This window comes from Camelina sativa, chromosome 9, assembly GCF_030686135.1.
Source record: "Camelina sativa cultivar CO46 ecotype springtype chromosome 9, ASM3068613v1".
Lineage (NCBI taxonomy): Eukaryota > Viridiplantae > Streptophyta > Magnoliopsida > Brassicales > Brassicaceae > Camelina > Camelina sativa.
Window position 1 is genome coordinate 35,041,248 of NC_141888.1, and position 14,126 is coordinate 35,055,373.

Here is a 14,126-nt window from a genome sequence, read left to right on the forward strand (position 1 = left end):
AATTTATAATCATGAATAAGTGTGTAAAAAAAAGATTGTAATTTTTTTTAAAGAACTTTATCATTGGCAAATTGACAATTCTAAATTCGTTTACAAACAAGTAGAATAAACCAAAGGGTAGCATGTAACAAAATTCTTGTTATATAAATAAACAAGTAGGAAAAAAACAAAAACAAAAAAAGAACATGAAAATATAATAATAGGAAGAAAATGAAAATGCGAAGAAATTTTCCGGAAGAAGGAGTCCTCTCTCAGTGACAAACTCAAACTCATTCCACCATGTGTCCATGGCCATGGCGACACCTCACCATCTCCTTCTTCACCTCCGCTGCTATAAAAATCACCCAGTTGCCTTATTTTTCTTTATACTCTCATAGAGAATTCAATCATCAAATGTCTGATACTTCTACCTTCCACAACTTCGATGTTTTTCTTAGCTTCAGAGGACTCGACACTCGCCGCAACTTGATCAGTTTCCTCTACAATGAACTGATCCGAAGGAACATTCGAACTTTCAAAGACGATAAGGTGTTGGAGCGTGGCCGGAGGATTTCTCCTGAGCTGGTACGCGCCATCCAGGAGTCGAGGTTCGCCGTCGTTGTGGTCTCCGTCAACTACGCTGCGTCTCCATGGTGTCTCGAGGAGCTCGTGAAGATCATGGAGTTCGAGAAAAAGGGTTCCATCACCGTGATGCCCATCTTCTACGGCGTGGATCCGTGCCATGTCAGGAGGCAGATCGGACTAGTCGATGAACAGTTTAAGAAGCATGAGGATAGAGAAGATCATGACAAAGTGCTTTCATGGAGGCAAGCGTTGACCAATTTGGCGAATATCTCAGGCGATTGTTCATTGAAATGGTAAAAGTTTGTAACTTTGATGATATAAAGGTCGAATTTTTAATTGTTGGGTTTGATTTGAATCAGTCTCTCTGATCTCGTTTAGGGAAGATGACTCGAAGATGGTTGATGAAATTACTGACAAAATATCAAAAAGGTTGGTGATTGATACAACAAGAAGCAATGGGAGTGACCTTGAGGGGATTGATGCACACATGGAAGCTCTTCACCGGTTATTAGATTTGAAATCTAATAAAACCGTGAGAGTGATTGGGATTTGGGCAAGAGGAGGCAATGGTAGATCGGCTTTAGCTAAATTCGTTTATCAGAACATCTGTCAACACTTTGAAAGCCATTGTTTCCTGGAAAGTGTGAAAAGGATTTCTCAGGATCGCCATGAAGAGTTTATGATAAGGATTCAAGGAGAATGCTTGAGTAAATTAAGGCTCAAGAATCAAAAGGTTCTGCTTGTTGCTGACAATGTCAATAAGCTTGAACATTTGGATGCTCTTGCAGAGGATTTTAACTGTTTTGGTCCAGGGAGCATAGTTATCATCACTACACAAGACAAGCAGCTGCTTATCTCTTCTGGCATAAAGCTTGTTTATGAAGTAGAGCTTCTGAGATTCCAGAAAGTTCGTAGACTTTTCAGACAATTAGCTTTCAAAGAGAGAGACGTTTCTGGTTAGGGGGAAAGTGTTAGAATCAGTTTATAAAGCAAGATCCCTGTTTCATATACATTAAGTTAAGAATGACTAAACTTAGTATGATGTGATTGTGGCTTAGAAATAGGAATGCTTTTACTATTTTTGGAATGGGTTGCTGGTGTATAGAAGAATATTATTCTTTGATTGGATTAAATAATATACAAATTCTTTTTCAAGTTTGGGTTTTGATGTTTCCTCATGCCCAAAAATTTTCTAGTGGAGATCTAAAGTTCCTAACTTTCATTTCTTGATTTTGCTTTTCCAAGGAAAAAGAATAAAGTATAATAATATTTCAAAGTTCGAACCTAAAATGACTAACATGGGAAAAGAGAGAAAGGGAAGCTTTTGAAGAGAGAGATCCCAAAAGCGTGAAAGCTCTGATCTTCTTTTTCTCACACTGTCACTTTGAGAATTTTGTGTCTGAGAAAGACAAAGAATGGGTACTTTTGTCTGCAATTTCCTTTTTATCAGATTTATGCTTTTTTTATTGATTCCTGATTGATGGTTGGTTCTTTCTTGTTTTGCTAGCAACGTAGATCCATGTGATTTGAAATATATGAGTCCCTTTTTCCTCTGCTTTCTTAAGAAAGAATGTCCTTGTTATTGGTTTGAGAAAGTAATGCCTCTGCATGCATAAGCAATACTAAAGACCGAGTCGTTTCTCTCGTTTCATTGCAAAATTGTTTGATTCGGTTGTTGACTAAATATCTCAATTAGGAGGACATTGATTGTTTATATTGGATGCAGATAAGAGCGAGGGATGTGGTTCTGTACAGCTTATCGACGGAGATGGTACATACAATGTCTCTGGCATCGATCATTTCATTAAAGAGGTGAAACTTGGAGACTGTGGCCTCTCTTATGCTGTTGTCTCCATTATGGGTCCTCAAAGCAGCGGTATGCATTCTTTTAGAGAAGAGAGACTTTTGTAATACTCACAATTTTTAATGCCATTCTTTTGTGATTTGGCAGGGAAGAGTACATTATTGAATCATTTGTTTGGAACAAACTTTTTGGAGATGGATGCATTTAAGGGGAGGTATGATTTCATCTGATAGTGTTTGCTTTTGACTTCCGTGTAAATGATTTTCGCCTGTTTACGAACTCGTCTATAGGTCTCAAACCACAAAAGGTATCTGGCTCGCAAGATGTGCCGGTATAGAGCCTTGCACCCTTGTAATGGATTTGGAGGGCACTGATGGAAGAGAGCGAGGAGAGGTAATTTTTCTCTCATTGTTTTGCTTTATTGTGCGGTAGTGAATGGCTTTCTTATACAAAAATATTCTATAATTGGTGTTCTCTTCTGGCCAAGCAGGATGATACGGCATTCGAGAAACAGAGTGCTCTTTTCGCTCTTGCTGTCTCGGATATCGTCTTGATCAACATGTAAGTTTGTAGTGGAAACATCAGAATGTGCGCTTTTGGCTTTGTTGAAAGGAAACTGTTTCGTTACAGATGATCAATGCTTGTACTTTTAGGTGGTGTCACGATATTGGCCGTGAACAAGCTGCGAACAAACCACTCTTGAAAACTGTCTTTCAGGTATATGTTTTGATGCTCAGCCGTGAACAAGCTGCGAACAAAGCTTTTTTATATGTATCAAAAATTAGTCTCTTACTCTCGGGTTTGAATTTTTGGAGTTGTGTTTGACAGGTTATGATGCGATTATTTAGTCCACGTAAAACAACAATGCTGTTTGTAATACGAGATAAAACCCGGGTAGACTCTCTTCTCTTTTCTTTATCATCCTTCTTACATTGCAAATATGTACTGCTAACTGGTACATTGTTTTGTTGATATATGATGTGGCTGCAGACGCCGTTAGAGAATTTAGAGCCTGTCTTAAGAGAAGATATTCAGAAGGTAAAAGAGAAGTGATTTTCATCTAATTCCAAATTGATATTCAAAGGAAGGCAGATGATCACCGGTGTTTTGTTCTTCTTTGTGGCAGATATGGGATTCTGTTCCAAAGCCTGAAGCACACAAGGACACTCCTCTAAGTGACTTCTTCAATGTATGTTATGCTAGAGCTAGAATTATTAGCAAGAATGGTTGCCAACTTTCATAAATGTCATGCTGTTTCTCTCTTTGATGTGCTAGGTTGAAGTTGTTGCTCTTTCCAGTTATGAGGAAAAGGAAGAACAGTTTAAAGAGCAGGTGTGTATGTGAGAGGCCAAGCGTATTACAGATGGCTGAGACTTATGTTGTCTGTTTCAAGTTGAATCTATCTGTAGTCAGATATAATCTTTTTTTTTTTTTGGAACTTAGATTGCTAGTTTGCGACAACGATTCATGCATTCTATTGCGCCGGGTGGTCTTGCTGGAGACAGAAGAGGAGTAATTCCAGCCTCAGGCTTTGCATTTAGTGCTGATCAAATCTGGAGAGTCATCAAAGAGAATAAGGATCTTGACCTTCCAGCCCACAAGGTAGCTGATAGTGCTACCTTTTATCATTCCTTAAACTCCCTCTAAGCTCATTCTGTTTGCAGGTCATGGTGGCGACTGTGCGGTGCGAAGAAATTGCAAATGAGAAGTTTGCGCATTTCATTTCAAACGACGTAATGCTTCTGAAAAATCTTAGACTTTCACTCTTTATTATTTGAAATGTCTGTGTAAGTCCCATAATCACTAAGTAACCTTTTTACTTCATCTACAGGACTGGCGCCAACTGGATAAGGAGGTGCAAGCTGGTCCAGTTTCTAATTTTGGGAAGAGGCTTACTACCATTCTCGGCTCTTGCTTGTCAGAGTAAGCACATTGATTTAATAAAGCTTCACAAACACACACTGTGGTTGAATCAATATGAATGTCAAGATCAGTAACTTCATATAAGATTTACTGTTGTTTCCGAAATCTTCCTTGTGGGTTTGATCTTCACAGTCCTCTATTTTTAATAGATATGATGGGGAGGCTACATTCTTCGATATAATAGATCTTCGAAGAGACATCAGCTTGAAGAAAAGCTTCTCCAAGTAATAAATACAATCTAAGATCTCTTGAGCATGGTGTTAAAACTACATGCAGTTGTCTCAATTAAGATAAATGAATGCTGATAGAATTTAACTTGTTTCTATCACTGGCTATCGATTCTATGCTTTCCTAACTTTTATATCACTTTACAGCTAGTGAATCCAGCGTTTCAAGATGTCTTGGGACATATAAGATGGGGAATGCTTGAAAAGTTTAAGGCTTCTTTTGATAAGGCTTTAGGCATTGGTGAAAAGTTCTCTTCAGCTTCCCAAGATTGGCTCAAGGCTTGCATGGCCCAATTCGATGAAGAGTGTGCAGGTGCCATCATTGAACAAGCCAATTGGGACACAGCGAAAGTACGGGAGAAGCTAGTCCGTGACATTGAGGCTCACATTTCCTCTGTGCGGACTTCCAAGTTATCTGAACTTACCAGCCTATATGAGGTAATAGAAAGAATAAAGAAAGCTTGGGAAATTGAGCTTTGTTACTGATTTAGCCTCTAAATTGCAGTCAAAAGTTCATGAAGCATTATCAGAACCCGTTGAAGCTCTGTTGGAAGGAGCCAGCAATGAAACGTGGACAACAGTAAAGAAGCTTTATCAGCGTGAAACTGAATCTGCAGTTTCTGGACTTAGTAGTGCATTAGCTGGTTTTGACATGGAAGAAGAAACGAGAGATAAAATGGTGAAGAGCCTTCAGGATTATTCAAGAGGTGTCATTGAATCTAAGGCAAAAGAAGAAGCTGGAAGGGTTTTGATGCGTATGAAGGAAAGGTATAGTAAGCCTCCTTTATGTGCTCAGTGATCTTTCAAAACCAGTTTCAAACAACCATTTAATTTTGAATCTGTTTTTGTATTTTCTTCAGGTTTGCTACAATCTTCAGCCAAGATTCTGATTCAATGCCACGTGTTTGGACCGGAAATGAGGATCTTCGAGCCATTACTAAATCAGCTCGATCTGCTGTATGATTTGTTATTCCTCTTTACATTTTGTTTTATAGGCTTGAAAAAGGTCTAATCACCTTCTTATGGTTTCTCGTTTTCAGTCCTTGAAGTTGCTCTCAGTAATGGCTGTAATTCGATTGGGGGATGAACCCGATAACATAGCAAAGACCCTAACTGTTGCTCTGTTGGACACATCAAATAATGAAACTTCTAAAAAAAGCATCACAACATCTGATCCACTGGCTTCAAGCACTTGGGATGAGGTGTGTAATAACTCTGCTTCGATGTGTTTCAACTTCAGTTGATTCTTGATCTTTAACAGATATGATCCCATGACTTTTATAGGTTCCATCATCAAGAACTTTGATCACACCGGTGCAATGTAAATCTATATGGAGACAGTTCAAGACAGAAACAGAGTATACAGTGACCCAAGCCATATCTGCACAGGCATGATTACTTCACTTACAGTTTAGCTCTCTCTCTCTCTGCTTTATGAATACTTATATAAAGAGTTTATACTACTAATTCAGGAGGCGAACAGGCGTGGAAATAACTGGTTACCTCCTCCATGGGCAATTCTTGCATTGATAATCCTTGGATTCAACGAATTCATGACTCTTTTAAGGTCCATCAAAGCCAGTATTGATTATTGTTTCATAATCCAATGATGATACGTAACATTCTGAAATCTCTTTTCCTTGTTGATGTAACAGAAACCCTCTCTATCTCGGTGTCATCTTTGTCGCCTTCCTTCTGCTAAAAGCACTGTGGACACAATTGGATATCCCTGGCGAATTCCGCAATGGTGCAGTAAGTGTTTTGCCAACCTTCATATCCCATTAAAGTCGTATGTAGTAACTTTTCAAGAATCATGAACGTGAGAAAAAGTTCAAGATTCAAGAATTCTAGATAACAAATACTAATATGATAATACGACATATGGTTTCTTCAGCTTCCAGGGCTCATATCAATATCAGCAAAGTTTGTTCCCACGGTTATGAATCTTATCAAGAACCTTGCCGCGCAAGGAGAAGCCCCTCCTGCAGCTGCTAATCCAGAAAACCGTCGTTCGAGCAACAACACCTCTTCATCAGGAAATCCACCAGATCACAAAAGCTCTTCAAAAGTGGAGTAATACTCTCCAAAAGGTTTGATTCCCGGTACTTGGCATTTTTTTTTCCCTCATCCCCTGACTCATGAGTCCAGAACGCTGCGTTTAGGGACCTTTTGCTCTGTCTTAGACTTCTCTTTGCACCCAAGTGACTAAACAGTGTAGAAGCTTCGTGGTATAATTTTGAATCGGTTATGAATATTTTTCTCTTGCATAAACAACCAAAAATAAAAAGTTGTCGAACTCCATAAATATATGTGTACCTTCTTCATACAATAATAACTCGTTTCATGGAAGTGGTATAGCATGGGATAAGATGCCAATCCCATGAAAAGTGAGCAAATTATTAATATTTACATTAACTGCTGAGTCGGTAAGTTTTAATAACCATCTTCTTAAAATATTGTATATGTTCAGAATCCAACTCATGGATTGGTGTGTGTATTTATTATCATCATTTCTATACATATCCACCCCCAATAACTCTATCAATTATACACCTCAACAAATCACTAGAAGATTTTTTAAAAACAAAAACAACAAGTTGACAATATTAACCTTTTTCTAATTTAAGTATTTTTGCATATTATATGAGAGATTAATGTTTCCCTCACAAGAAGCATTCGTTAACTAATCCAACATCATGTAGAATTAATTACGTTTACGTGGCTTATTAAATGAAACTATTTAGTTTGTTGTGAAACTGATATATGAAGTCAAGAGAAAATCTCATGTGATCTTATATGACCAGACCATCGTACGTGATGCGATGTGACTTTTTTTTTTTCATTTAGTACTAAACTTTCAATCCTGTATGTATGAACTACATCCAATATAATGTGCCTTGTTAAGAGAATATCCGATTCGAGACTAAAACACCAAATTTAGTGTTATTTTTATACTAAAAGTTTTCAAGTGGGACACTAAAAATGACATCAGGTTTGATGTTGTTAATAGTGTTACACTAAATTTGGTGTGACAGTATTTAGTATTTACAACACTAAACACTCCTTACTTGTTTTATTAGTAAAATAATAAACATAATCTTTAATTTAGTATCATATTTAATAATAAATAATGAAAATCATAACTATATCATCATTTTTGTTGTGTCTTTTGATTTAACTTATATGAAAGTATTTGATGAATTATTAACTTTTATAAAATATTTAAATTAACACACAAATTGATTTAAGAATACAGAATATAAAGACATTGGAAAAATGATATTAAAAAAACTTATCATACCAACTAATAAACTAATTCTAAAACCAATATTTATTTTTTAACAAGAACTAATAAAAAGAGTATTATTATTAGTGTGATATTTGGTGTCATGGTTGGTGCTAAAACTATAAATCGATCACATTCACGCTGCTGCTCAACTAAATAAAAATGGATGAATATAGTTTTAGTTAGGTGAAGATCAACTTAAATTAGTAGCCGAAAAAAATGGCTTTTGAAGATTTTTGTTAGTAACCAACAGTCATAATTATGAATTTATAACTAATTAATCGACTAATAACTAAAATGGCTTGCCAAAAACATGGCTCTGTGTATATTGTTAGTTTTTGAATTTGGTTAGGTGAAGATGATTAATTGATAAAGTTTGAATCCATGAAGTCTTTGATCCAACGGCTACCATACTTCCTACTTCAACCGTTTTCATATCGCCATTAATGACACAGATCGACAAGCTGTACAACTATCACTTTTTACTATCTCTAATTTGTTTTTATATGATATTATACCTGTATCTGTATGTATACTATATTTACTAATCAAACTGTTTTTACAGCTGGTCCCAAATATCAAAATAGGGTCGTGGGACACGAGTTTAGTTGTACTAAGAAGAAGCCTTTTAATTAAAGTGAAAATAGACCAGATTGACACAAAATTTGAAAAATATTGCTAGATTGACACCCTTCCTTAGGGAAAAACTAGAATGACACAAATTTGTGTTCAAATTACCAAAAGCCCAAAGAAAGTAAAATAGGAAATAAGTGAAATAAAAAATGAGTGAGTAATTAAAAAAAAATGAAATCTCAAACCTTTTTTTGTCCGACATTCGTTTTCCCTTTTCTCAAAAAAACTCAAACCTTGCTTCTTCCGCCGACGACAAAGAGATTTTACAATCCCAAAAAAACCCGATTAATAACTCTAAACACCGATTTTCACTTCTCCAGCCAGTTACCGACGCCAGTGACAAAGAGGATTGTTTGAGAAGAAGCCGAAACAAAATCTGTGTCATTCGGTGGTGGCTGATTTTCTTTGTTCTGTTCTGTTCCGGTGGTGAGTTTTTTAATGGGTTATTATGTATGAACAGAATTGTTAATTGCAATTGTCGATTATTCCTGTTTTTGTTTTGGGTCTTGCTTTTTAATTTCAAACCTTGCTTCTTCCGCCGACGACAATGAGATTTTACAATCCCAAAAAAAACCCGATTAATAACTCTAAACACTGATTTTCACTTCTTCAGCCAGTTACCGACGCCAGTGACAAAGAGGATTGTTTGAGAAGAAGCCGAAACAAAATCTGTGTCATTCGGTGGTGGCTGATTTTCTTTGTTCTGTTCTGTTCCGGTGGTGAGTTTTTTAATGGGTTATTATGTATGAACAGAATTGTTAATTGCAATTGTCGATTAATCCTGTTTTTGTTTTGGGTCTTGCTTTTTAATTGTTTGGTGGATCCTCGAAAGCATTGGTAGAAAGGATTAGGCTTCTTGTTTTGGGTCTTTATGATATGATTTTGTCTCCAATAGCTTCTTAAATCCAAAAGATAAAAAGCTTGTCTCAGTTAGGTTTGGTTACATCGAATTGCTTGTCTCTCTGACCCTCTGCTCTGCATCAGAATTTGTTCTAATAATTGCATCATGTATTGGTTACAATTGATATAGAACCTGTAAATGTTCTTGCCCGCTGTGTGTTATTTTTTTTCTTTTTCATCTTAGTATCATCTAAGGAGTGTTTCATTAAGTGTTGAGTATTTAGATTTCATTCTCTTATGCTATATTCTCGTTTGATGTTGTTGCTCATGTTGTGTGAAGTGATTCACAGTTTTATGGCTTGGCTGTGATATCTGAAAAGGATTTTTTTTGTTTGTTTCTATAAGTTTCTATTTTTTGTTTGAAATAGCTTTTTAACAGCAATCTCATCCTTCTCTGGTTGATTATGTTCTTGCCCGCTATGTGTTATTTTTAATAGCTTTTTATCTTTTGGATTTGTTATGTTCGGTTGATTATGTTTATATTCGTTCAGCTTTGTGTGTTATCAACTTTGGATCCTCAATAGCTTCTTAAATCCGGTTAGTCTTTATGATATGATTTTGGGTCTATTTATAGTATAGAATTTTGTGTCGAATTTATATATATGTTTGTGTTGATTTGTTTATTTTTGATTTACTGCTTATCGAATTCTCTTTGGACTCTTATCGAATTTTCTTATCATTTGATTCTTTTTTTTTCTGTATCTTTAGGAATGGCATCTTCAAGCAAGAGCATCAAATATCCTTCTCTACTCTATGAAGATGGAAAATCGCCTCTCCAACATAGGAGCATGAACCACAATTGTTTTGTGTCCAAAATTGGATTTTTGAGAGAAGGATTAGGGGTGGATGTCTGGGAGAAACTCAAGGAATCATCTCTTGGAGTATTTATAAAGTTTGCTGAATTGGAATACACTTGGGCTGCGCAGAGAGTTCACTTTCTACTCACACATCAGCTGAGAATCAACAACATCCATGAGGTTTGGTCTTTGATCGATGATAGGCCAATTAGATTTTCTTTAAATGAGTTTGCAGAGATAACAAGGTTAAATTGTGATGCATTTGACCCTTTAGAGAACTTTGATGTTGATCACCATGATTTCTGGAAAGAAATGAAAATTCCAACAACCCTTGATGGTCCTATGTGGACTGAGTTGGTAAACGTGATTGATTCTAACAAAACATGGGATTTTGATAAGAGGATGATGGTTGGTAGGTTATGTCTGTTGTCAGTATGCGTACATGGAATTCATCATACATCTAGAATCCCATTGGTGACTGCTAAGAGAGTTTTAGATCCTGTTGCTTTTGAAAAACATCCATGGGGTCGGGTGGCTTTTAGTAGTTTAGTGAATTCTGTTAAGATAGTTGACTATGACGGAGATTCATACACCATACACGGCTGCGTTCATGCTATGTTGATTTGGCTGTATGAGAGTGTTCCTGGAATTGGAGAAAGTTATGGGTTTAGAAGGACAGAAGCGAGTGGTGTTCCACTTCTTGATTGGCGATCATCACGAAAACGTATCAACTTCACAGACTTCTTCAAAAAAGAGAAGCATTTGCACGGACAGGTTAGTAGTTTGTTATTTTTTTTTTAAAAATTATTTTTTGACATGTACTAATAATTTGTGTGAATTGAAACTTACTTTATTCATTGCTTGTAGGTTCGTGTTAGGCATATGATTCATGTTTCAGAGGAAGACATGTATCCTCTATGGTCTGACTCAGAGGAGCATACGGATCCACACCTAGACGAGCTAATTAAAGATCTCATTCATAACCGTTTGTCTCTAGATGCTTGGAGTTGTGGCAAGACAGTTGGTATAAGTTCAAAAAAGAAGAAAAGAAGAGCTGAAGCTGATAAGGTGAATGACAACAGAGGGTGCAATCCTAAGAAAAAAAGATGGACAGATAGTGATCCTAAATGTGAACAAGGAGAAAATGTAACCAACATGGAGGTAAGGTTTCATTTTCTTTACCGTAATTGATTAACATTTTTTGTCTTCTCTATTATGATAATAATGAACATGTTATTGTAGGATGGTAAGGATGACACGTCAATTTCTTTGGATATTTGGAGGGCGATTGAGAAAATGAATGAGACTATTTCTGACTTGGGCAAAACACTCAACAGTCGAATAGATGTCTTGGAGAGTAAATTTGAAACATGCGTTGAAAAACAAATGACGGTGTTCAAAGAGGAGATGGGTGAGAGGATTAAAGCATTGGAGAAAGAAAGAAAAGAGCCAAAAGAAGCTGATGTACGGAATGATGCCACTTCGCACACCATTAACGATGATGAGGGAACAAGTAAAGCACCTGTAAGTTACATTTTCCTTTACTTCTCATGTTCTGAATTTTTAAAGCTTCTCATGTTCTGTTTTTAAAAAGCTTCTCATGTTCTGAATTTTTAAAGCTTCTCATGTTCTGTTTTTTTTAAAGCTTCTCATGTTCTGTTTTTTAAAAGCTTCTCATGTTCTGAATTTTTAAAGCTTCTCATGTTCTGTTTTTTTTAAAGCTTCTCATGTTCTGTTTTTTTTAAAGCTTCTCATGTTCTGTTTTTTAAAGCTTCTCATGTTCTGTTTTTTAAAAGCTTCTCATGTTATGTTTTTTTTAAACTTCACATGTTCTGTTTTCTTAAAACTTCACATGTTCTGTTTATTTTTTTACTTCTCATGTTCTGTTTTTTAAAAGCGTATCATATTTTACTTCTCATGTTCTTTTTTTTTTGTTTTAAACTTATACGGTTCTCATATTTATATCAAACTTCTCATTTTCTGTTTTGTTAGAACTTCTCATGTTCTGTTATTTTAAACCTTCTCATGTTTTTTTCTTTTAAAACTTCACATGTTATGTTTTTGTAAAACTTCTTATGTTCTGTTTATTTTTATACTTCACATGTTCTGTTTTTTTTAAACTTCTTATGTTCTGTTTATTTTTTTACTTCTCAAGTTGTGTTTGTTAAAGCGTATCTGTTTTACTTTCATGTTCTTTTTTTTTTGTTTTAAACTTATACGGTTCTTTCATGTTTTTTTTGGTTGCAGTCATGGATTGTTGAGATGAAGCAGACATCACAAGATGAATTTCCAGTTCAAAGGGTGGTGAGGAAGGTTTACACTGTCAAGAATAAGAAGAAAGAAGAAGATGAGATATCAGAGAAACTTCCTCTCTTTGAAAAGAAGGAATCTGTGAAGGTTGAGAAGAAGGAAACTTCCAAGAAAAAGAAGATAACTGCTAAAGCTTCTGACGATGTTGAGGATATAACTACCCAAGTTCAGAAAGCTAAATTCAAAATAGCTTCAAGTTCTGAAGATACATGGTCCAACAAGGAGGATCAGTTGGTACATAAAAAACTTGAGATGACAATAAACCGCCTTGGAGAGGCTTTGACGAGGTTGGATGGACCTGGACCTTCGAAGACTACTAGACGCGTGCCCCAGTTGGCAGAATCACAGAAGTATCCTTACCTTGGTAACTCGACAGTCAAGCGGATCATTACAGAGGGTGATAATGTGTTAGGCGACCATCTTAAGCCTGTAGATGATGAGAAACATCAGACACTTTTGGATTTTCTCAGCCTTGATAGGTATACATCAACAACTCTGAATCGTTTATAAAAGTTACTATCATTATCTATATATGTACTAACTCTTTCTTATATTCACAGGGAAGAGCCACTTAGCACCAGCAACGCAGCTGTGAGATTCTATTGGAAAATTATGACTCCAAGGGAAAATTGGCCAAGCTTTGACTATGGATGGTTGACAGACCATGTAAGTTTATTTTTGATAATTTAGTATAAGGTTTATTCTATACTATATTTTCGCTTATTCTAGTTTTTATTTTTTTGAATGTAGCACATGGGTTGTGCAATGGCTATGTTCCGGCGAAGATATATGCGTGAGCCTTGTCCGTATCCTAAACAACGCATAGCTTTCTTAGACCAAGATCTGATCACTACATTGAAGAATGACTACATGCAGTTTGATATGGGGCCTAAGAATTTTGTGTTTCGGGATTCCTATGTGAAACACGTTTTTGGTGAATATCCTGAGGAGTCAGCTACGAACAAGAAGTGGTGGATTGATGTGGATAACTTATACGCTTGTCTTTTTGTCAATCAGAACCATTGGATGGCTTTGGATATTGACTTGCGGGGTAAGAAGATTCACATCTATGATAGCATACCAACCTTGGTGAGTGACGATAAAATGGCCATTGAGTGTTTGCCTTTAAGGCGAATGATTCCAGCGATGTTAAGTGACATGATTCCTGAGACGATCCGTAAGAAGAGTAGAGCAATGTTGGAATTGAGAAGGGTGAAGAAAAATGTTCCTCGGAATGAAAATCCAGGTGATTGTGGTGTGTATGCTCTTAAGTACATTGAATGTTTAGCTCTTGGGAAATCATTTGATGGGCTTTGCGATGAGAACATGTTGGGTCTTCGGATTAAGCTTGCAGCGGAATTATATGACGAAGTCAGAGAATTAGCCATACCACCTAATATGACTGATTCATATCCTCAAGCTAAAGCTATTATCATCCCTTCCCTAGTTGATGAGTCCTTGTAGACTATTTTGTGTTATTGCCTTATGTTTTGTTATAACATTATCATTGTAGACTATTTCTTCTTATTGTAGACTATTTTGATGAGTCCTTGTAGACTATTTTGTTTCATTGACAACTGGTTCTTTTGCATATGAATTTGAATGTGAATGACATGTAATTTTTAGCTTAACCACATGTAGTGAATTTTTAGCTTAACGTGAAGCTTTCTACTCATTTTAAA

General features: G+C 36.1%; 3 protein-coding genes across 4 annotated transcripts; all 3 read left to right on the top strand.

Moving 5' to 3' along the window:
- Positions 1–170: 170 nt before the first annotated feature.
- On the top strand, positions 171–1,719 carry LOC104712905 (disease resistance protein Roq1). Its single transcript, XM_010429895.3, has 2 exons — positions 171–857; positions 943–1,719. The coding sequence occupies exons 1-2, from the start codon at positions 280–282 to the stop codon at positions 1,523–1,525; spliced, it is 1,161 nt and encodes a 386-aa protein (XP_010428197.2). The 5' UTR covers positions 171–279; the 3' UTR covers positions 1,526–1,719.
- A 124-nt stretch (positions 1,720–1,843) lies between these two features.
- Positions 1,844–6,823, top strand: LOC104712904 (protein ROOT HAIR DEFECTIVE 3 homolog 1-like). The gene is given in 23 exon segments (XM_087467330.1): positions 1,844–1,983; positions 2,291–2,440; positions 2,516–2,582; positions 2,659–2,761; positions 2,859–2,929; positions 3,022–3,085; positions 3,197–3,262; positions 3,359–3,406; positions 3,495–3,557; positions 3,644–3,700; positions 3,812–3,970; positions 4,033–4,101; positions 4,200–4,291; positions 4,441–4,466; positions 4,469–4,515; positions 4,666–4,956; positions 5,024–5,286; positions 5,379–5,475; positions 5,559–5,720; positions 5,803–5,907; positions 5,991–6,085; positions 6,174–6,270; positions 6,413–6,823. Coding segments are annotated over 23 exon segments (2,379 nt in total). The 5' UTR covers positions 1,844–1,979; the 3' UTR covers positions 6,596–6,823.
- A 1,861-nt stretch (positions 6,824–8,684) lies between these two features.
- On the top strand, positions 8,685–14,075 carry LOC147939173 (uncharacterized). 2 transcript variants are annotated; one of them, XM_087467328.1, is made up of 8 exons: positions 8,685–8,863; positions 9,051–9,156; positions 10,046–10,908; positions 11,002–11,295; positions 11,377–11,658; positions 12,382–12,923; positions 13,005–13,110; positions 13,195–14,075. In XM_087467328.1, exons 3-8 carry the CDS (start codon positions 10,048–10,050, stop codon positions 13,906–13,908), a joined length of 2,799 nt encoding a protein of 932 aa, XP_087323454.1. In that variant the 5' UTR covers positions 8,685–8,863; positions 9,051–9,156; positions 10,046–10,047; the 3' UTR covers positions 13,909–14,075. The 2 variants fall into 2 exon arrangements, with proteins under 2 accessions (XP_087323454.1, XP_087323455.1); XM_087467329.1 differs by lacking the exon at positions 8,685–8,863 and having other exon boundaries at positions 9,040–9,156.
- The last annotated feature ends 51 nt before the right edge of the window (positions 14,076–14,126 follow it).